The sequence below is a fragment of the Dromaius novaehollandiae genome, chromosome 12, assembly GCF_036370855.1.
Source record: "Dromaius novaehollandiae isolate bDroNov1 chromosome 12, bDroNov1.hap1, whole genome shotgun sequence".
Taxonomy (NCBI): Eukaryota; Metazoa; Chordata; class Aves; order Casuariiformes; family Dromaiidae; genus Dromaius; species Dromaius novaehollandiae.
Genome location: NC_088109.1, coordinates 11,858,821 through 11,882,315, shown reverse-complemented (window position 1 = coordinate 11,882,315; position 23,495 = coordinate 11,858,821). Strand labels below are relative to the sequence as shown.

The 23,495-nt window shown below is 37.9% G+C and overlaps 1 protein-coding gene across 7 annotated transcripts in view; it reads left to right on the top strand.

Annotated features, from left to right (window-relative positions):
• ARHGEF3 (Rho guanine nucleotide exchange factor 3) overlaps nucleotides 1–23,495 on the top strand; it is a 144,599-nt gene that overhangs the window by 55,386 nt on the left and 65,718 nt on the right. For 6 of the 7 annotated variants that reach the window (XR_010391259.1, XM_026096238.2, XM_064518930.1 and 3 more), the window contains one exon: nucleotides 18,119–18,181. Coding sequence is in view for 6 of the 7 variants with exons in the window: in XM_026096238.2 (XP_025952023.1) it covers nucleotides 18,119–18,181 (63 nt within the window). In the remaining variant the exon portion in view is untranslated. Of the gene's footprint in view, nucleotides 1–5,029; nucleotides 5,149–18,118; nucleotides 18,182–23,495 lie in introns of those variants that run through there. The other variant, XM_026096239.2, reaches the window with a different exon arrangement.

The following is a 23,495-nucleotide window of genomic DNA, read 5'->3' as shown; positions in this document are numbered from 1 at the left end:
CTCCAAAACTTGCACCAACATTTTAATTAGTTTTCCTATTTTTTTTAATAATTATACTTTCTTTCTCAAGGACAAGCTTTAATGGTCATAAACACTTATAACAACATGGAGAATACATTAACTGAATACTCCCCATCACTGTAATCAGGAACATCTTTCTTCTTCCTGAAGTGTGTCAGTCGTGGTCCCATTTATGAGAATTAAACTGTCAGCTTACATTACATCTGGATATTTTAATATTTTCTTTCACTTTGCACTGATGGACATTTCAGATCTAGGTTCTTTTTCTTTTTATTCTGTGCAGTGACCTTGAAGAAAATAATGCCATTTCCTGTTTTACTGCCTCACAGAACAGATTTCTTCCCCTGTCAGTTTGCTACTGCAGATTAACAGGATCCTAAAGCTGTTGTTTACATGAACCTGTACAAGAGGGATCCACTGTTTCTTAACTTCTCTGGCATCTGCTAAGTTTCACATTTTCCTTTTTAATCAGCTTTTGTACATAAACCAAGAAAATATCTCTTTAAATTGTGGTTCCAGGTGGTGTGCTTTCCCTTTCCATGCTGATAAGCCATTTGTTAGAACAATAGACCCAATGGAACTGATGGACCAGTGGAACCAGCAGATCTAGTACATCCTTCCCCTTGGGAGCCAGAGTCCAGAAGTTCTCTGGAAAATGTGTGTCCTGCAGTCTTTTTTGATTAATGATACAGGGCACAAATCTTCCTCTGTAAAACAGGCGAGGAGATGCCAATGAACATCCCACTCTTTTACATAAATAACCTAATGATGGAAGTAGGAATAAAAAAACACTAGTAACATCTTTTAGATTTAGTGCAGTCTCCATGGAAAGATTTCTGTCTCAAGCCTATCAGGCTTCTGCAGCATCTTGATGAATGCTGTTCTGTGTAAGAGGAGACACCAGTATCATGTATCTAGTTGAATTTTGATCCTGTAGGTATGTGTTACACCTTTTCTTAAAAGGCTTGTCAGAATTTCCCTAGCTTCTGAATCTAAATTGGGAATAGATATGAAATAATCATTGACTAGTTCAGTCTGATCAGGACTGAGGTGGCTGTGGTTGTGAGCAGGCTCAGAACTCTGGGCAGGTGGAAGGCAAGAAGATGAGCTGTGTATGCAATTTGGGCACGTCTAGACTTACACAGCACATGAGGTGAAATTTCCAGGAATGCAGTTCAGAACTTCAACATCTACAGCTTAATGCCACTTACGTGCTTTCTGGACCTTGTTCAGAGCTTTCTCAATCTGTTTATTTTAAGAACAGGTACGTGAGCCTAGGTGAGGGAGTATCAAATTTCGATGGCAAAGGATTAGGGTTTCCTATGATGGGGCGACAGATTGTTTAAGAAATAACTTAGATCTAAACAATCTGGACAGCAAGTGAAAGAAGAGAAATGGAAGAATTCTTCAAGAAATTTTAGTCAGAAAAAAATTCCAGGCCTACATGTAGAACTTAAGTGGATTTGCGTAGAAATATTAGCTGTGTTCTGCAGGAAGGGTCTGAGTAGAAAGACTAGGTTTGGTTTTAGCTCTCCTTTAGGCAGCAAAAACAGGCCAACAGCCTTTACAGTACCCCAAAAGGGAGATACTTGAGTAATTTTTGGAAGTCTTGGCCTAAAATGTCTGTTTCCTGAAACTTCTTTCAATTTTTGTATTTTCTATCTGCAGAGATATGTGATAGGCCTTGTTTTCAAATAGATTATTTGCTGACTGGTATCATTTTCACTTCTGTCTTCTCCAAATTCAGCAGAAACATTTCATGTTAATTTAGCTTCAAATTGAAAAAATTGCGCCAGTTCACTGAAGAGCTGCTGTGCTCTTAAAAAAAAGAAGTTAGAATTGGTGCTAGCTGGCTACCCAAATTCACATTTGCCTTGACATTCTTCCCTCTTGGAATTATGCAGAGTTTTGCAAAACAAACTAGTATCTGTTGGTCTGAGCAAGTTGCCAAAGACTGAACAGGGTGTGGAGGGTTCAGGAGTGATGTGTAAGGATGTAGGGTATGTGGAGTAATTATCTGTGTGTGTGTGTGTGTGTGTGTGTGTATGTATATTTATGTATTATTAGAAGTAAATTATAGGATAAGGCATTTACTAAAAATAGTGAAATATTTACTGAATCTTTTCATCAAAAGGAAAAAAGATAACTGTATTAAAAAACTTTTTATTGTTTACTTAGGAACAATATCTTAAACCTTCATACGTTATTTGTGTTCAGTGTCTCAACTGATGTCAGTTTCTCGCGTTGTTTTTCTTCATTTTCGAGAGGTTGAGATATTAACCTTATGTTTTAAAGAATATGACTTTTCCTGTAAATGACTCATTTAAAATGAACTTTGAAGCACTTCTCTTAGAATGGAATTAATCCTAAAGTGATACGAGCAGATGAAGTTTTACTGGCTTAGAAGTGGAATTATATTCAGTTGTAGCAGCTAAAGATCTGGATTAGATGGAAGTGATTTGTTTCATATGTTTTTCAGTGCTTGAAGTATTGTTGAATACCTTCACTGGAAGGAAATACCATATTTTATTAGACAATAGAGACTTATTTGTGCTTTTTTCCCCCTACATCTGATAGCTGTATCTGCACCTTGAATCTACTTTCAAACATAGCACAAGAAAGTGTAATACTGAAAGTGTGCTGGAACACATGCTTTGTCTCTGTTGATGAATCATGCATTACAGTAGAACAAGGTAACTGTATCAGGCAATTATCATTTGAAACTAGGTTAAAAAAAGCTTGTCAAAGTATGAATGGCGTACAATAGTTTAAATAACTTCTAGTCATGTTACATAATTTGTATTTTAATATTACTGGTGTTATTAACAAAACAAGGTTTTAATAGTTGAAGTAGTATGCTATTACCAAATAGCACTTGCCACCCCCACCAAAACCCTACACCTACTAGCCCTCTCTGAAACTGAAAGGCCTAATTCTAGCTTAAAATAGGGAATGTAGTGAAGGGCAATTTGGCAGTTTGTAAGTGTAGCTGAATACATAATTTGACCCTTAAATCGAAAGATTTTGTAGGAAACATGACAAGAATGTCTTCGTGTTGTTTATTATACTGAAAACTTGATGTATGTTAAAATGAACCAGTTTAATTTGACTAATACATTAAACTCTGTTTCTCTTTGTCCATTTTGGATACTTGCCTAGGTATCCGTGATGTTCTCCTTTTACACAATTATTATGTAAGTCTTAAAATAAACAAGTGAGTTGTCTTTTTTGAATATGAGTTAGAAACATATTCAGTCTTCTAATATTTCACTGACTGATAAGTCTCCTAAATCTAAGGACGCACTATCTTTTCTACAAATGCATAGAAAATGTTTTCTAAGGTTAGCACTCAAGGAACTGACCATTGTGTGTATATGTTAAAAAAGAGGTCGTATTTTTCCCAATAGTTCCATTTTACTAGTTTCTGAGGACAGGTTTCCCTTGTCCAAAATAGTTGATGCAGTTTGCGAGGCAGGAAAGGTAATAGAGAGCCGTATCAGATCACTCATTTATTTGCTTTATGAAGCACTACATTACAGTCATCTGTAATGATTGTAGATTCTATTTATTTTTTAAATAAATTGTTTGCTATATCTAAAGTGGGTAAGCAAATCTTACAGCTACATATGTCTAGATTTTGAAGAGGGCTGCTCAAATACACATTGAAACTTGTATGTATGAATCATATGCAAATATAAATTTTCAGGTAATATGTGGAAACTTATGTATTTTGATGAATTGCAAATAAGCACATTATGTGATTTTAGCTTTTCTTTCTTTGAAGTGATATAACTTAATGTGGTGGCCAAGTAAGGCAATTTTCTGAGTATAGTAAGGGTAAATACATACTCGTGCTAGTCACTCAGCTGGTGCGGTGTGGGAGATACCACTGTTACGGAGCAGTCCTCTCTCCCTCCCTCCTCTCTCAAGTTTTTTGGCATGTGAATATAAAAACTCTCAAGGAAGTAGTATATTCTGCTGTTTGGATTGTGAGACTGGAACCTAATCCCATAAATGTACTAACTCTAAGTTCTCCATCAAATTAACGGCCAGTGTGTACGTGTACACGGAGTTCTTCAGAATGGGTTCCTCGGGTTTGAACTTTCAAGCTGGCCTGGGAATTTGTATGTCTTTGTCATTGAGGTAGCAGCAGCTGAATTTGAAATTTTTAAGGTAACGGTAGATTTAAGTAGAATCTTTTGTTGATGCTTAAGGTATATAACTTTCCTAACCTCAGTGAAGATTCAGTGGATCCCATAGGATGCAATTGCTGAAGGCTTGCTTACCTAGACCGGTGAAAAATCAGCAGAAATAGTTTCTTTCATCAGTTATGTGCAACTCCCAGGGGACTGAACTGAGCTTTGACTTCATTCACAGTGCTTCACATGCAGATTTGGGCCATCTGCCAAAGCTCGTCTTTGGGCCTTGATTTTGGGCTGATTCTAAAAATGTTGTGACTTTTTTGCCCTTGTGCCTCTGTTGGTTTAAGAATGCCTGCTGAGCAGCTCCCTTCATTTCTGACATGCTGAAACTTTCCTGTGACCTAATGTTTCAAAGCTCCACCCAGTGTCTACCAGCTGTTTTGTTTTGTGACCGAGGCATGTGCACTTGGAGATAGTTGTCTGTTTTCAGGTTTAAAGCCCATTGCTGCCATTTAAAACGGAGAACTATACATGTAGGAGGTGGACTGTGTATTTTTCCTCCCTTTCTCCTCCCCCATAGCTATGGAGTCTCAAAGTCCCCAGAGACCTGCCTATTGCTTTAAAATAAATGTTAACGATGACTATCCGAGTACCATAGCCTTATGCTTGTTAGCAAATTTTAAAATACTTTTGTCTGCTTAAAATATTATACAACGCACCCTATGAGACAAACCACAAGAGACAGATAGATGCGGCGATACACATCACTCAGCTTCTGACACTTCTAGCACACTGCATGACAGGAAGCGAGAGCAAACTGTGTGGCCGCGTGGGGAGGAGTTCCTGCCGAAAACTGAAGGAGAGACATAGGGACTTCTTTGTAGCAGAGTTTTCACTGTCACGCTGAAGATTAAGAAACCTCCTCAAATCTGAGTTCAATACAAAGTACCTCATGGTGTGGTGTTGCTTTTTTGTGCATCATCAGGTAAGTGCAAATCAGAGATTGTATTATTTTTTATTGTTTGCATGTGTGGCATTGTAGTAAATTGAAATTACACAGGTATTTCTTCCAAGCATGACAGGATTGAGAATTAGATACTAACAAAACCAAAATGCTGATTAGCCAGGAGTGTTTCCTCCTGTAAGGAAGAAACAATTCTTAAAAGTTTAAATAAGTAATATTTACTCATATTGCCAATGACATGGATGACAGTTTATTTTTCTCGATATGTTGGTAGTTTACTGCAGGGTGAGATGCCTTTACTTACTGTTTATTTTTAACATACCTGTATAAACATCTCTGTGTATGTTCCCTAATGTGAAAACCATGATTTTGGCCGATGCTAGGGTTTGGATGGGAACATTTGTAGCTATAAGCATAAGTCTGTAGGCTGTCGAAGTGAAAGCTGTAACAGATTCTATTTACACTGCATAATTATGCAACTGTGCAGCATATGTGTGAGGCATCACCTGGGGAGCTGGGTGCAGTTTTAGACATTGCACTTTGGAGAGATGTGGACAGAAAAGCAGCAAGATTGATGATAAACATAGAAAATACGGCCTATAGAAAAGGTTTAAAAAAATTGGTGATGATTGTATGTAGAAAAAGAAGACTCGATTGAGATAGAAGGGCACTTGGTCTCTCAGTGTGTGGGAACGTGTGGCACTTGTTCTCTGTGTTTGCCAAGGGTAGCACAGGAATGAGTGAGCTTCGTAGCAAGGGAGATCTGGTTAAATATTTGGGGAAACAGGCCTTCCTAATTGCTGTGTTAATCAAGCAGTGGAACAGACTATGTAAGTATGTTTTAAAATGTGTCATTTTAAACTTTTCAGCATGATTTAGAAAGACTTGTATCATACACACTGACATGTGTTACATGTTGCAGTGGTTAGCATTTAATCCTTGCCTATTCTTAATGACCTGCGTGTGACCTTGGTTTTGGACAATTGATTGGGGTTAAGAGTGGTATATCTGGGTCACAACTGAACAGATCTGATCTCTAACTTTGCAGCTCTAGTCCCAGATTGTAGCATCTTCCCACTATTTGGAAGACTAGATAGATTCCTTGTGTTTAAGAAGCAACTTTATTTCAAAATATTTGCATGTGTGTGCAATAGAAACCTTACTTTGAAGTTCCTAGAAATGTGACAAAAAGGTGAGAAACTGTAGTGTGAGGAAAAAGTCAGGGGTCTGTACAAGGGCCTGTATGCTCTTGGGTTTGCTGTGAAGAAGTGTAGCTTAAGTGTATTGAAGCTTAAGACTGGGTTGCTAATTGGATAGAATTTTCTCACACAGGAGAGAGAGATGGTCTGTGCTAAAATTGTTGCACAGAATCTTTTCAAGATGTCATCTGGAGTGCTTTATGCAGTTCTGACTTAAACCGTATTTACCAAGATAGATCAAAATTGGAACAGTCTCAGAGGAAGCTTGCTGAGATGGTTGGAGAAATCACAAACTTACTTTAATAGATATAATGAGTTACAATTCTTGGTCTTTATTAAATAGCTTAAAATGAGGCAGCTGATTAATAATGACTGTACTGTAAGAGTGGTGGTCTTTTTGGATGTACTTTGGATGTACGCATTTGCCACGAATGGGTATTTTACACATCAGTTACTTGAAAATTTGTAGCAGAAGGAATTTAATAAATTCCACAGTTTTCATGGAATAGTGGGGGGATGCGTGTCTGTCTGTGACATAAAATCACACAAATTCTCTGGTGTCTAATAATATCGCTGAGCTCATATTGAAATCTTTTCAGTTGGGCCAGATTCTGTCTGCTCTTTGTATATACTTTTTTTTCCAGAATGGTTGGAGTCTTTACCTCTGTTAATTTTGGTTGAAACTGGCCCCCAAGCTTAAAAACAACAACAACAAAAAAACCCAAAATCTAGGAACAGGAGTCACAAGGATACCCACCATTATCACAAGTTTCTGATAAATGAAGCTAGAGAGTGTGTGTGTGTGTGTGTGTGTGTGTGTGTGTGTGTGTGTGTGTGTATTGAACCCCCCAAAATAGACATAGCAACATGGAATTGTAGTGGAAGTGATTTTTTTTTTTTATCTTATGCATAAAAATCCATTTTGGGTGCGGCCGTTTTATCCTTTTGATGTGAGCTGGAGAGCAGTATGTGAGGCACTTAGATCAAAAGCCATATACAGGAACCTGATTGTGCTTTTAAAGGTACGTCAACATAATAGTGCTGAATGCAAGATGATGAGGAAAAGCAGACTAACAGTAGAATATTAAAATGATAAGGGATGACTACAGTTTATTAAAATGTAAGCCAGCAGAAAGCCACATGGAAACCTAGTTTATGGAAATTGTTTTATTCTGCTGTGGTTCTGGTGCTGTGCATAGCATCAGTAGTTCTTTTTTACGATGAGAAGGTCTGGTGGATTCTTAAATTCTTCAAAACAAAAAACAACAAAAAAAACTTTAAAAAAAATCCTTCATTTGAATGAGTCTGCTTTTCAAGTGGGAAAGTTGCATTCTCATTTTATTCCAAGAAAACCTAAAAAATTCATACCTCTTTTGCACACAGACGGAGCAGTTTATTTTGGAACCACAAGTGATGGTTGACATCTGAGATTAAATGGTCAACAGCAGCAAATACAGTGCCTTGCTATCCAGATAGAGGAAGTCTCCATGCCTTTAAGAGCACAAAGCCTTAAGAACAGAGTTTTAAAATAGTATTAATTTTGATTATTTTAGCTTTTAGAGCTGCAGCCCTAATAAACACAAACATACAAGGCCAGGAAGTACAACCTTATCAGGTCAGCTTTCCAAAGGCAAGAGAATCCAGGAGGTATTTGCAGGCTGATTTGATTACATTGCTTGAGAGCAGAGAGAACTGAATATAGCTGAATAGCAGCTGAAAAGTGTTTGCAAGACAGCAGATGATCAATCTAAATAGTGAATGGGCTGTTTTTAAAGTATAGCTTTATTTATAAGCTAGGTGAGTTTGGAATCCCTAGACATCAATTTTAAGCATTAATTAAAAACATAATTTATGTAGCAGAAGTGTCTTGAAGTCCTGACTGAGAAAGGATCCTGTAATAATGGTTGCTATTCATTCAAGTAATAACCCTTAAGGAGAAATAAGTGTTTCTTACTTATTCATCTTAATTTGATTCGGACTTTATAGCAACCTATGAAAAAGTTCCAGCATGTTTAACTCTGCTAGATTGCAGTGACTGATGCTCTCCCTTGTCTTCCAAAAGGGGGAAGGAAGAAGGTTAAATAAAGATAGAATAAATACCAGTCCTCAAACAAAGCTTTGCTGATCCTTGTCCTTACAGCATCCCGTACATGCACACCCATTTCCTGTTGTTAATGTTACACACATTGAATATAATTTTCATTTCATTGTTCACTTCAGCGTTCACTTTATGTTACATTGACCGGAAAATCTCAGATCCATCACAATAAGCGACGTAGAAATAAAACTTACTCTCTGTGCTCTGAGAAACCTGGACAGGACTGCCATTTTGTTTGGCAGAGATGTGAATGACTCCTCAGAAGTGTTTAGATATCTAAGTCCTAAGTGCCGTAGATAGACTCTGATCTAAGTCTTTTAAAACACAGCAGAAAACTCTTGAATGGAGGTTATGCAGGGCTTTTTTTGTTTGCTTTTATTTGTTGGAAACATCAAGCACAAACAAGTTATATTATTAATACCAATATATAAACACTTCGTTAGCTGAAATGTGTGAAGAGTGGGAAATAAAACCCCAAAGCCTCTGATACAAATGCAGCGCATCTCTCCGGGCAACCAGGTGAACTTTGGCAGTTTCTCCCTGCAGAGGAATAAAGCTTTTGTTTAGATTTTCGTGTTCCTCTTGAGAACAGGAAAACTACTGTCTTTGGTATTCCGAACAGTAGAGGGCAGTGGGAATATACACAGAAATGGGTTTTATTATAAAACTTCCAGGGATTTTGGCTCTCTTCAGAGTTATGCGAGTTCCTCTTGACAATGTAACATAAAAAACTGTGGTATTGGAGCATCAGGTAAATAGTTTCCTTTTTTAAATTTCATATTAGAATTCAGTATTCTGAAGTTACATCCCAGAAGCATGTATGATGCTGAAAGAGGCGCTCTGTTTTGGGAAAACTTGTTTTAGGATCCTGTGGTCTCCCTATGCCTTCAAGGTCTTGTCAGTGGTACAACCATGAGAGTGAGAATGGAAAATAACCGGGGAACAATACTGTCATGAAGGTGAGTGAGATTGAGTTTGGATTATGATAAAGTAAACAGAAAGGTGGCCTAAAAAGATGAAAATTGAGATTCATCGCTCTCTGAGCTTAAACTAGGGAATGAATTATCACTGGTTTGCCAAACATTAATTGGTTAGCTCTGAGCCTAACTGAAGAGGAGGAAGACTGTCTTCAACAGGAAATTCAGAGATGTCTAGATGGTTATTACAGACATAGATGCTAATATGATTAATTTGACATGGTGTTCCTCAGCACAGACTTCTTTTAAGAACTTTGCGTGATATCAGCCAAGCTAAAGTTCTTTTTTGGCACCTGCATTACTTAGTCTTAAACTTGAATGTCAGTGCATCAGTAATGTGATAAGATGGAAAATGGGTAATTCTTTGTGATGCTTATTCTTGTTTCAGTGTCATGAGCACTCTGGCTTTAAGCTGGGTAACATGACACCACTGCTGCCTCTTCTAGTTCGCTTCTGAAGTCTGCTTGGTGATGTTAAATCCCCCCACCTGTGGCAGGAAATGTTGAATTAGTGATTATTCAGCTAACCTTATGATGGAAGGTTATTAATCTTTGTCAAGTAATTTTATACCCAATTTAAGCTTGATCCAAGACATATTTTGTGAAATGAATGATAACCACAGGTGAGAACCACGTTGAAGCCTTTGGTCAGAATCTCGCCCTGTTACATGAGGAAGACCAAACTGTTTATCTTCTAATCTGAAATAGTAACTTCTTTATTTTCTGGCTGTGCTGTCTGTGAAACTTCCAGAAATACTTTAAATTACTCTGGGGAATTCAAAATATTATCTACTTTCTTCCCAGTTCAGTTTGTCATTAATTCTTTCACCCTGCCCCAATTCTTCTTGCATACCTTTTAACGTCTGTTTTGTGGTGTTTGTGTCGCATCCCTGGATGGTGTCCTGGCTCTGAGAAGCCTCATACTCTGTGATGTCACTAGGAGACGGATGCCCCTCAGGTAACTTGAATGGGATTTCAAAAGGAAACACAGCGAAAACTTAAAACCGATCTTAGGACACGGAAGGAGCACAGAAGCCGCAGCATAGGGAGTCTCTGGAGTGATGGAAGGAGTGCTGTTGGTCCTGGCCAGTGGTATTTTTCAGGATGTTTTGATAGAGGGATTGGCATGTTAAGAATAGGTGTGGAAGCACTGATAAATTACAAAGACAAAAGATGAGATAATTGTAGTATCTGAACTTCTTGAACTTGCTTGTGGACGTGTTAGAAAGGTATTTAGGAACTGGAAGTTTCCATTGCTTAGGCTGCTGGTATATTTGACTGTGCATGTGCACATGTATATTTTACTGATAAAAATGATTTACATAGCAAAAGAATATATAGGCCAACTGGATTTTCTGAAGGAATGCTGTATAAAAACAGTCCGAGTAGGAGTTTGCATGAAAGGCTGGATTAGTGCTGTGGTTTGCTGTCTACGGCTATGATAAGGTCCAGCCTTATTCCCAGCTTCTTAAACAATGACAGGGATTTGTGGTGCAGAGGGCCATCGTCAGGCTTTCCATGTGAAGCTTCGATGGGGACTGTGTGAGGCGTCGGCTGGCTAAGGGGATAATGATCGCTTGTTTAAAAATAACAGCTTGTGTGTAACAGAAGTGGGTTTCCTGCAGCCATAGCCCTTCATTGGAAGTGTGGCTTGAACCACTTCTGCCTTTTCTGGCCTATGGTGCTTGATTTCTGTAAAGCATTTGGTTTGTTTTCTGCCCTCCTTTCACATTAATCACTTCTGGATTCGCATTCTCTTGATTTTTGGTTTTTAACTGTGTCTGATGGAGGTACTGTACATTGTGTTGTGCTTAATAATAAAATACCACAAACTGGAGAGGATCATAAAACCCAGAACGCAGTGAAGTAAAAAAAGCTCCAGCGAAAAGGCGACCTATCAGATGGGACTCTTTCCTGGAAACTGAATGTGAGGATCCGGGAGGTTGTGGGTTAACAAACAGCTTTTAACAACCCAATTGCTTGTCCTAATTTTCAAAATCATTCACCTCGCCTCTCCCCTTAAGTGCTCTAAACAGCTGGATTTGAACATTTCAAGGCAGTTTTAAAGAGTGGAGTTGCTGGTTAAAACTAGGTTTTAGCTGCCTTTCTGGAATAAAGTCGGAACTCTTCTGATTCCAGTGGGATTTTACTGGTTTTGGTACAAAATCCTCTTGGGTCCTGTTTTCTAGGTGGTTCAGGGAGATCTCTCCTGTCTTTTCCTCATCAGTAAGAATGATTAAAAACCAATTTCTGTTGGCAAAATGATTCTTACTTTTTCTGTATTATTGAAAGCTTTGCTTTTGTTTAATCTAGAGGGAGTTGGGTTTTAACTAAACTTGCATTACATGGGACAGACTTAGCAAAAGTGCAGTATTAATACATCAGTGAGTGTATGAGGGACCCATTTGTCTTCAAACTAGACAATCAATTAGGAAATCATTCACATTTTAAAAATTCATGAAATGATCAACAACAGGAAATATGTTCACATTCATGGGGTTTTTTTTTAGATGTTTTCCTTTTGCAAATGCAGGGTGTGATGATCTTCTATTATGACAATTAGGACTGAGAATTCCCAATTGCTCTCCTTACTGAACTTTGCCAAAAATATCTGTTAATCTGCATTTCACCACCTAGAAATCCTTTTAAAGGAACTTTGAATTAGAAATCCTTTTAAAGGAACTTTGAATTACTGCTGGTTTGGGGAGTTATTTAACTTAGATTTAACAACATTTACTCAAATGTCTATTATTATTATTGTCACATACCTCCTCTACTCCACAAAAAATCTTTGTAGGACATTCAAAGCCACCTTAGAACCTCTTGTGGCATGTTTGCTGTGTTTATCAATAAATAAATAAATAAAAATATATACATACATGAACATATATATTTAAATCATGTATAAGAGCTGTGCTTTTACAATATTACTTTTTTCCTACTAGTAGTATTGAAGGATATCCAGCAGTATGTTCTGGGTAGACTATAGTTCCGAGATATTTTCATATGGAAGCAAATGACATGGCTGTGATTAAATGATACAGTATGATTAAATAGATATTTTTATTTTTCTTTATTCCAGACTTTTTCTTTGAGCGGGTGGTGAAAGCCTTTTTAAAAGGGATTAAAACCTAAACTGTTGCTTAGAAGCTTTTAGGGTATTACTTGCCTGTGTAAAGGCAATGTCTTCAACTGTTATTTATTTTGATGCAATTCTGCATGCAGACACACTTCTAAGGAATTAGAATGGATAGATGATTTAGCGAGAGTCAGTGTTTCTTCCTGACAAGCATTTCCTTCCCTGTCACAGGATGTTTTTTTAATCAAGCTATTTCTGTGTATCTTTGCATTTCTTCTCCCAGGTGGTAAAATATAAATCTCCAGTATTGATAACTAAATCCCTGTGATGGGGAGAGGATGTTAATCCAGCCTTCCTATAACAATGTCTTATTGCTCTAATTCCTTTAATTAAATCATTGCTTTAATATATAATTTCTTTCTTCCTACTTTTTCATCTCATGTGAGGTAATTGAGAACAATTCTTTCCTGCTATGTTAAGACCACAAGTGTTCTGCCGCTGTAGCTATGGATGTGACCACAGCGTTTGAGGTAGCAGTGTCACAAAGACAGCTAAAGACTCAGGCTTGTTGTACACCCAGTCATTGTGGTCCAGTGATTTAGATTTTTATGTATTTAAAAAACAAACAAGCTATCAACTGACTGTGCGGTAGAAAGTGTCCTTGTCTAGAGGTAAGCGTTTCAAATGTGTGTAATGCATCTGAGTGGTCAGTCATTTCTGTGTTCAGAGCAGATACTGTGTTATGGGTATTATTGCTCTCATGCACACACCTGTACACATTTTACCAAGGTCTACAAATACGGTGAAAAAAACAGGAGTTGTCAAAGAGTTGCAAGCTGTCCTTCTTTTTTCCCAGCAAGAGAAACAGCTTCATACCATTTTCAATTTAATTTATTTCAAATAAATACAAGTACTAATAAAGACCTATTCTGTCATGAGATAGCGCATGGCATATGGTATTTGTCCACTACTAATACCACAGTATTTTGCTGAATAATCACAGTGTTCTGTATTTGACATAATGTTGCAATATGGCATTACTCAAGCAATTCATGTGCACTGGAAATGATGAGTGATCACTGTCTAGTATAAGGATAGTATACTACCTTTTAACTGGGTTATTGTTAATCTGAATTTAAAATAAAGATCAGTTTAAGATTTCAGGAATATTCAGATTAATAGCTTTAGTTCATTTCCTCTGTCCCAAGATAGGGCACACTAATGGTCATTTGTCTTAGAAGTTGATCCCTGTTTTGCAATAGTCATAATATGTTGGGCTTCTTACTGGGTTTTAATCAAAACCAAAGCTGATACAGCCTCTAACTAGACATTGTTCTGTTAAAACAGCACATATATACAGTGTATTAGAATGTGATATTGTATTACACATGTAAGCAGCATAATTTGTATATGCAATTTGTGCATGCTCGAGTATCCATAAAGGCAGTACTTCTTCGATCTTGTGACATACTTGTGTTTAAATCTGCTGCAATTTGCTGTAAGGGCTCTGTATAGCTAGACTTACGGACGTGAGTGCATGGCAGTTTAATATAGTGCACTCAGCTTGGGCTTTCCTTCTCCCTACTTCACATGCTTTTCCATTCCCTATAGTCCTAAAAAAGCTCTTAATTTGTAGTAAACCTGGTAATTGTTACAGCCATGGAAAGTGTAAGTAACATTAGCTAATCCCTAGAACGAGGGATGCTTCATGTGCAAGGTAGTAAAATGGAATTAAAAAAATTGGTATTTTCTAATACTATGCCTAGACTAGTACAGGTGATATGTCGAATAAAGATTTTTCACACTGTGGTTTTTGGCTTTACACTGTATTGTGTGACAATATAAAGCAATATGAAAGATCTACCATACGATGCAGTTCGAATCTTTTTTGCCAGGTTTATTTGTTGTTCAGGCAGTGCATGCAATGGATATTTGAACTTATCAAGAGCACTTGTTTCTTAAATTCTCATAGGAAGTTCAACATTTTCATTCTTATGCTACTTAACTGATTTCAGTATTTGGCCTATACATTAATTTTGCTATTGGAGATCCTTGGTTCTGCAGTGAAGGTTATTCCGCTCTGGATGTGTGCAAGATGTACAATGCTTAATCACATAGCTTTGAGGTGAACCCAGAAGTTAATAGGCTCTGTTTCTAAGGTCTCGTGTGAAAGGCAGATAGAGCAAATTGCTGAGCTCAGAATGGAGTGAAGTGTGTATTACTAGGTGTGCCATGCGATTTTAAAACACAAGATGGAGAGCAGCACTGAAGGGGTAGCTTCCTGGAACATGGGAGCTTCGGAGGTCAGCCGCGTTGTGCCATGGCAGCTGAGGCTGGAATTGCAGCTCCTTTGGGTAAAAGGTACTCACAAAGAGCAGGGATAAATTTAATGAGCATCTTATGCTCCCTGCACAATATCTACTGCAATCTTTGCTTCTAATCCACTTATTATGGGCAGAGAAATTTATCCACTAGCTCAATTACTGGAATAAATTGTGCTGTCGTGGATTTCTCCCCTTATATGATGATAATGGCCCTTGAAACTCTTAGAAGATTAGAACATTAATCTTGCCTATAGTTGATTATATTTAACAATATTTGTGTGAAATGGCTGTCTAGCAAAGCCCCTGGAACAAACTTACAGATAACACATATGGTATAATGTTTGCAAACTTCCAGATAATGTAGTGTAGTATACATCTTGTTAGATAGGTGCTTGTTCTTGTTACTTTTCAGAAAGGCAGAAAAGCTAAATTAAAGTGGGGAAGAGAGGATCTCCACAGTAAATTTTAATGTAGGGCAAGCTGCACCTGCTTTGTGAAGGCTATCACTGGCTTGCTCCATATGTAATTGGTTTTCTAACCGCTATGTGTCTTTTCCTCCCTTTTGGTTTGTATGTCACTGTTGATGCTGATTTAGTTCTGGTGAGCTTATTATGATTTAATCAATGAAATTGTCTTTAAATAAGATACAAGTTTGTTAATGTTTATATATCAGCACTAACTATGGTTTGTGCTGGTTTTCCTGAGTAGTTTTACTGCCTTGTCCACAGCACCTCTGCTTTGAGCCCCCGTGCACCCTTTAAATGGCATAGTTGAACGCTTATACAGAGTTGCTGTTGGATAACTTCCCTGCTACAGTAACAGTTTGCCCTGTCTCCTTCAAGTTCATTTTAATCCTTTAGCCTTGCTAATATGCTTGTACTTCATATTTAAGTACTTCATAGCCTCAATCAGCTTTCATCAGACCTTGGCCTGTGCTGGAAATACTTCATTCTTTGTTAATCTGTAGCCATGGGACCATGAGTAAGTCTTCTAATCGGTTATTTAACCGAGTAGCTACCCATTTGCTTGCTGTGCCATCATTTGCCACTCTCTGTTAATGATGAAATCACATCTCCTCCGTTACCGAAGGCATTTGTTATGGTTCCAGAAGGTTTCATATTTATTTCAAGAGACAATTTCACAAATTTTTCGTAATATACCTTTTACTTTTGCAAATTCTTGTTTGCAACGTAAAGACTCGGTGCAGACCTAAATACATCAGTGGGTACTTTCTTTTTTTTCTTTTTTCTTTTTTTTTTTTTGAGGAAGAATGAAGGGATATGGGGATATCTGCAAACAGAGAATTCTCACTGGGTTTGAAGAATATTCTACAGCACCTGAACTAGCACCTTAAGAAATGCTACTCGATAGACAAAGCACAGGCTCCATAGCTCTGTCTCCACTTTGTGTTTTTCATCAGTAATTCCCATTGGCTATCCCTTGAATAATAATTCGGATTAGTTTATCCCATGGAAATATATAGAATGTATATACATGTATAAAACACTGCTGCAGGATAAACTAATAAACTGAGTATTATTTCAGATGTTCCCATCTGTTGTTCGGTGTGGTCTGGTCAAGAAATCATCTCTATTCTAGTCTGTCCTTTTAACTTGTTGCTAAAAATCTGTAATATAACAGTAAGAGGGATCTGATTGTGCATAATATGAGGGAGAAGAGTCAGTTTTTTAAAAACATTTATCATTGTATAATGTGTTACAGAACTTATGATCCAGTCTCTGTTTCTAAATCAAGAAATAATAAGTGTTAAACCCCAACTGTCTTGACTTTAAAGTCATCATCAGAAACAAAAAAAAGTAAGTGAAGTTAACTTTTTTTTAATTTCCTGTGAAGGTATTCAAACACGGCAATATTATATTTAAATATGATTAGGCAAGTCAAAGATCTGCTTAAAAATAGTAAATATGAAAATTTTCAAGCCCTACAGTTTTATTTTAATAACAGCATTAAGTGATAACTTCTGGATTTTGTAAGAAATAGTCTTTATCGTAGTTCATTGAAGAAGCAGTTTCCCCTTTTGCTTAATCCAGTTCTTGGAAGACCTAGTAGATACAGTGGTGTTTTTGCTGCCTGGCTGGAATAAAACCACTGTGCATCACAAGAGCTAGTGCCTGGGGTACTGGGGAGGGGGATACATATTACTTCTTTATCTTTACTTAGTTTTCCATCAGTTATTTGTGTGATATTTCTGAAATCAAACTTACAGTAGGCTACAAATGCACAGGTGTAGTGTATTCATGCAGTGTTTCTGTATGTCCTTGTTCTCAGCTTTTTTGACTTTAACATGTGTTTAGTACTTCTGTGAGCTACAGAAAATAGTTACACACCTTTACCTGCACAATATGTAGGTCCTGACTTTTAGCTGAGCTTTGGTCATCATGTAAGATTGGGCTCAGTACGGCATCTGTGGAGGGGTTTTGTCTCTCTTTTATTCTTTTTTTTTCTTTTTTCTTTTTTTTGCTCATCATTGACTTCTGTAGAGTGGAAACTGAAGTCCAGCTGTCATCATCTGTGAATGCTTATCTCTACTTGGCAGTGGAAGACAACACAGCTGGATAAATGAGGATCATGTGTTCTGTGACTTCTCCCATTTCCTAAATCTCCCTGGCCTGGTAGCAAATGTAGAGCTCTGTTAAATTAATTTTTCATACATTTTATTTGAAGAGCATGAAGATTAATCTTGTAATGAACCTGTATAATGACATAGGGAAGGGTCAAAAAAAAAAAAAATACAGGGCAGAATGTGATCAGCTACGTGGATGTTGTAATACAAATGTGTATTTAATTCCTGCAGTATATTTCACCTGTTATTCTCACTGTGTAATATTCGCTGTCCAGGAGTAGTACCTGATTGCTGAATATGTATTTTGAAAAATCCAAGTATTGATTCTCAATACAAAGCACTAATTTCTCCTCCTCCTCACAATTTTGTTGGTTACAGAAATTCAAGCTAAATGTCAAAATAAAATTTACAATATGCAAGAATGTCTCATGTTTTTTGTTAGAAATAAAAGTTTGCTAATCTAAGTGAACCTAACCCACTGTGAGTGGGGAAAAAAGAACAACATTTAATTTACTGATGTGCTAAAAGCAGGGTTTGAACTGAGGAAAATACAGCTTATTCACATGCATTATGACTGTAATGACTAATGATTATGAAAGACAGAAAAGTATTAGCTATGTATGATATGTAGATGTATGACTTCATTATGAATACCTGTTTCAAAATCACAGTGGTGGTCAGTTGGTCCAGTTCATCAAAACTGAGCTTTCTCTTTTCATTTTCTTTTATAGAAAAAACGAAAACAGAGTACTCAGGATGAAGATACAATCAGTATCTGTAGCCTGGATACAAGTGTGAGTAATTTCTTCATTTTGTTTTCTTGTTTGTTTCTTTTGTTTTCCCTCCTTACGAGATACAGTACGGATGTTATGTGTGCTCTGAAACAAACCAATTCATCCTTTCAGGAGTAGTGTTTCCATACATAGCATGAATAACTGTTCTTCTGCTTATTACTAGAAATTTGTTTTTTCTGTGAAGCAGTGAATCTCTTATTAGTAAATAAGCATCAGGAATAAAAGCTTATTGTGAATGCAGGACTTAAAACAGACCTTTTATCTCATTGCATGGCTGAATACAAGATTTCATTTTGGTTATGTCAGTAGTGGATAATGCTGGTGTTGTGACACTGTGTGATATAGTATTAATACAGTTATAAGATCTGTGTACAGCATTACCGAAGAGGAGACTGAGACTACAGCTGTGCTATTCTTTAGCACACCTCAGATGTCAAGAAGCCATCAGAAGATATATGGCTTATATAAATGCCGTTTTTTATGTGTATGCATTTCTGTACAAATAGCATACTTGTGATTTTTAGAGGGTTTTTGCTTGTTTCTTAAGTAAGGGTGAATTACTGAGTTGTCTAATTTGGTAAAAACTGGCTTTATTAAAATTTTTTTTCATTACAGTGGCTGATGTCTGTTTACTTTAAAATTTAGGGACCGAAAGGTTTCTGTTGATTTTGGTGAATGTTGGGTCAAGATGTTAGTGCTTGTAATTACACAGTAAACTGCATTGCCTGTAGTTTTCCATGTAAAGATTGCAGTTGTGACAGAAGAGCATTCTTAGCATTCAGTAATTCAAATCCATGGAACAACACAAGGTGTAGAGGAATTTATCATTCCCTCTGGTGTTTGTATCATTTCAGTGTTTTTGTCTACAGTCAGTTCATGAATCAGTTTCCCCTTTCTGTAGAAGGAGAATAAACCTGCTGGTTTTGGCAGGGTTTTTTTTTTATTAGCAGATGTGAAAACCTAATGCTGTTGTTTCTTTCTCCTTTTTTCAAAATGTGGATTAGCTTTCAAGCGATTGTGCCTCCCCATATAGCCAAATTACTCTGCATAAAGCAGCGCTTGTAACTTCTGCAAAATTATTTTGTTATATGTGTGTTATATTTTCTTTCCTAAGAATGTCTGACAAACATACGTTTATACAGATCCACAGGGCAGAAACAGATTGTTGTTCCTGATGTGCAGAGTTATTATAAGGACATCACAGGCTGTATTCATGATTTGCATTGTGTGGTAGCATTCTCTAATGCGTATGTGTTTAACAAGTCCTGGAACAGGAACGCTGTTTGCTCTAGGAGCTGATGCTCATGGAAAGACACTGAGATTCTGCTTAATTTTTCTTTAAGACTTTCTTTTTTTTTTTTAATCATGTGAAGCTTCATTTTATCATCTTGGGGAAAGTTACTATTTTAACTCATGTAACAGAATGTGTGAAGTAGAGTTAAATGTTACTAAATTAAAACATCATGCATCTTTCATTTTTAATGGGAACAGAGTTCTTGAGATATTATCTCTAATTGTAAAAAGCGATTGTTGACTCAGTTTTTCATTGGACTCTTAGAACACAAAATACACATTCAGAATATGTACACTGCTAGTTAACCCATATAGGCCTCTTATGGAGCAAGATTTGTGCGAATAAATTGTGGTGTTTGTAATCAGAGGAAAAAAAAAACTTTTGCTACTAAAATAGGCTGCAGTTAAGTGCTATTTCAGACAGCAAAAATTGAAAAATAGGATATCATGCTAAAAATAGTCATTGACATATGAAATATAGTAGCATGAAATAGAAATATAGCAGTAGAAACAAAGTTATTTATTAAGAGGACAGAGGAACAATTTATTATTTGGACATATAAATAGCCCTTCCATAAAGTGCGTTTTAGGCAGATAAGCAAATGGGATTAACTGTCCTTAGACGTGCTCTCTTTTGACACTGATTTTAGATTTGTAAATGTGACCATCTTTACAATGTTCAGTCAGGTTAGATTTTTCTTCTTGAAGCGTAACTGTTCTTTGAAGGAGATTTTAAGGGTTTATCTGCATGGATGCAGACAGACCCGGATGCTTTCAGGCACTCCAAGCTGAGTAGGTTGAATACCTGTTCCTTAAGTCCTAGGTGTCTCACGTCCCTGGAAATCATTATGGGATCTTCTGGCTGCATTGGAGAGCTGCAGTTTAAAAGGATCAGCTGGAACCCAGCAGGCTGGGTTGCGTGCTTATCTATAGATGTATTTTTCTGCATGGGATTAAAACAACACGGAAGAGTGAGGCGTGAGGTTGCAGGAGATGCAGTTTATGTGGGAGAGAGATCTGTCTTTTCTCTTTCTGGATTTCGTGCTCTGTGAGCCGTATCGATGTTCCAGGTAATCGGGTATTTTGATAGAGCAGCGTTTTTACTGTCTTTTTTGTCATCACATTTAGGAAGGCAAATTTCAAAAAGAATCAATCTGTACCTCATGCAAATTAACTGTGGTGATATTATGCAAAATCACCTTTCTCTGTTGCCTTGCTCTATACGATACGTATACAAGATACAATGAAATGTACTGGAAGCTTTTTTGGGGGGAAGAGAGAGGAGGAGAAGGTGAGGGCATGTAACAGGTCTATAAAATACGATCAGTGTAAGATTATGCCTTCTCTTCTTACTGAGGAACAAGATGAAACTCGTTTGTAGATTCACAAGAAACCAAAGGGGATGCTGTTGCCTGGGGCACATAGTGGTGGAATTGTGGCCCAGGGTGTTTGGGATGCTCAGGGTTTGCAGAGTTCAGAAAGCAGATTGGACAAATTCACGGAGGAAAAATCCAGCGAGAGCTACTGGACACTCCCTAAACTTGCACACTTCTGGAAACTGGGGGAGTAAACTCTGGGCATCACTAGGTATTTACTCTGCTTTCATACACTTCCCTAGGCATCTGATTTTTGACTTCTGGTGGAGACGTTACTGGGCTATGAGATCAGTCTGCAGGCTGCACGAGTGTGGCCCTTGTGATATGACTTTAATTAGTCTAATACTTTGCCTTTTCTTGTTCTGTTCTTCCGAGCAGTGCCAGTTCCACTGAGGCACGGGGGACCCTACACTTAGCTGGAGCCTTTGGATGGTAGCTTAACATAATAAGTAAATATTTAGGTCCTTTGTCTGGCAACTCTGTCATGCCTTTGAAAAGGTTTGCAGAATTGCTTCTGTGTATATCCTCAGTGAGAGCATTCATCTTGCAGAGCAGTGGCTAAGGATATCAAAATTGAATGCATGTGTTCCCTGTTATGAATTTAGATTCTAACTGGTGTAATTATATATTATTGAAGTTTTACGGAAAATAAATCTCTTGGGTGCTGTAATAAAACTGATTATTTTTTATTAAATAGCATATGTATTTAACAAATAAATGTATTAGCCTTTCCTGCACAGCATACTTCCTGGTTTACATAATTAGGTGGATGACTTCCACGCAGCTCTTCCAGCTCACTGGGCTGCAGAGGTAGCAAAGCGCCGTCAATTATACGGTGCAGTTACTCACGCGCTTGTGGTGCTGCCTTGTGATGCAGCAGCTCGTGGCTATGCCTCTAGTTGCAATGCGATTTTTTTTTTTCTTTTCTTTTGCTTGGCTTTGGTACTTGCTAATGGAAAGATCTGGCTATCTTTTACTCGGTCTGAGGTTTCCGAGTTGTGTAAATGCATTTGTTCACCACCTTTGTCCAGGAGCGGGTGAGAGATGGGAGAGAAAGAGGGTATTAACTGTTTAAAGACTGGAGTTGCTCCATGCAGTGGATAGCGGCATAGGTATGCAGATGGCTGGGTGTCCTGCCAATTGACGTCATCATCTATCTACAGTCTTTTTATAAAAATAGATTTTGAATTTTTTTCCCGACTGACCGTTGCCAGCCCACCTGCCTTTTCAGGGGGAGTAGGTCATGAGGACAGAACTTCCTTGCACAGGAAACGCTGCCTGGGGCTCTGCTGCCTCAGCCCGCGGACGGGCAGCCCAGGCGCGCTGACTCCCCTTTGTGTTTGTGTGCTGATCCGGACTGGTATTGGTGCTGCAGGAGCTGGCAAACTGGCACATTGAACTGGCTGCTTGGTCTTGGCTCACCTTTTTGCCAGCTTGAGGGTATTACAAATACACTTCTCAATGTCAAATAGTTTGTGATAATTTGTGACAGATGTGGCCAGCAGATTATGAGGGCAGTTGAAGCCATGAGTATACGAGGCCATTGCAGGTAGAAGTCTGTATGTAAGGGGAAATGTGTGCGTTATCCAACATGCTTTTGATCACGTTGGCCTGTGCAAGAGGGCTTACCTTGTATTCAGTCAGCATGGTTAACTCAGCCTGTGGTGTGTCCCATGCCGGCGCTTTTAAAATGCTGATACGTTCTAGAGGATTTTGCATGTGTGTATTGATTTACAGATGTTGTATGTTAACATGGGTTACACCAACTTTAGATTTGATAGGTTTCCTTTTATAGCTTGGAGATTGAGACAGAGAATTAGCTTAGTTTTCAGGTTATAGAGGGGGCTGAGTAGTTTTTTGTTTAAAACGCCAGAGCTTGCCTCTGCAGCGCTCAGTGTTTCTCCCTGTGTAGGATGTCTCTCCTTACTTCAGTTCTGTGCCGCTTAGGGATTTTTCTGTCACTGCTTGCGTCCCCTGTCGCGGCTGCCCCTTCTGCTCTTTTCTGAGATGCAGACGTTGAACTGTAGGCCGTCTTGCTGTCTGTGACTCTTTCTCCTAAGCCTGTTCTGTTGCTGAAGGAGTGCACCTGCCCTTTCAGTCACCGTGGGGTTTATGCTTTTCAGTCAGGGCCGGGTAGCTAATCCTTTTGCTGTGCTCTCCACCTTTCTGCAGGGTGTCTGCCTAGTTTCTGTAGACCAAGTGCTTTCTGGGTATTCAGATTTTGGACTCATACTAAACCAAGCAGTGATAGACATCGTTATTTGGAAATTTTTACTCAGAGCACTCAGCAAGAGAGTTAAAGCTAGGCGATGTATTTTAAATTGCCATTGCAAAAGAGGTAGTGTGCAAAGTAGTTGCAATCTTGTAATGGTGATAGATGAAGCCATGCACTCGATGAGTCTCAGCTCTGCACAGTTGCTAGTAATTCAGGAGGTATCCAGAGCAATAAGCTGGTAAAACCTAATACAAAACTTGCAGTTATCCTTTTTTTTTCTTTCTTTCCAAATTAAATTATGCCTATTTAACCAAAACCCTGCTCAGAAGAAGAAAAAGGGTGATGGTGTGCTGCTCTTCTCTGCTGTCAATTGTATGCAAGATTTGCTGTATCCTCATGGAATTTGCTTCTGCCTTCTTAATATATTATG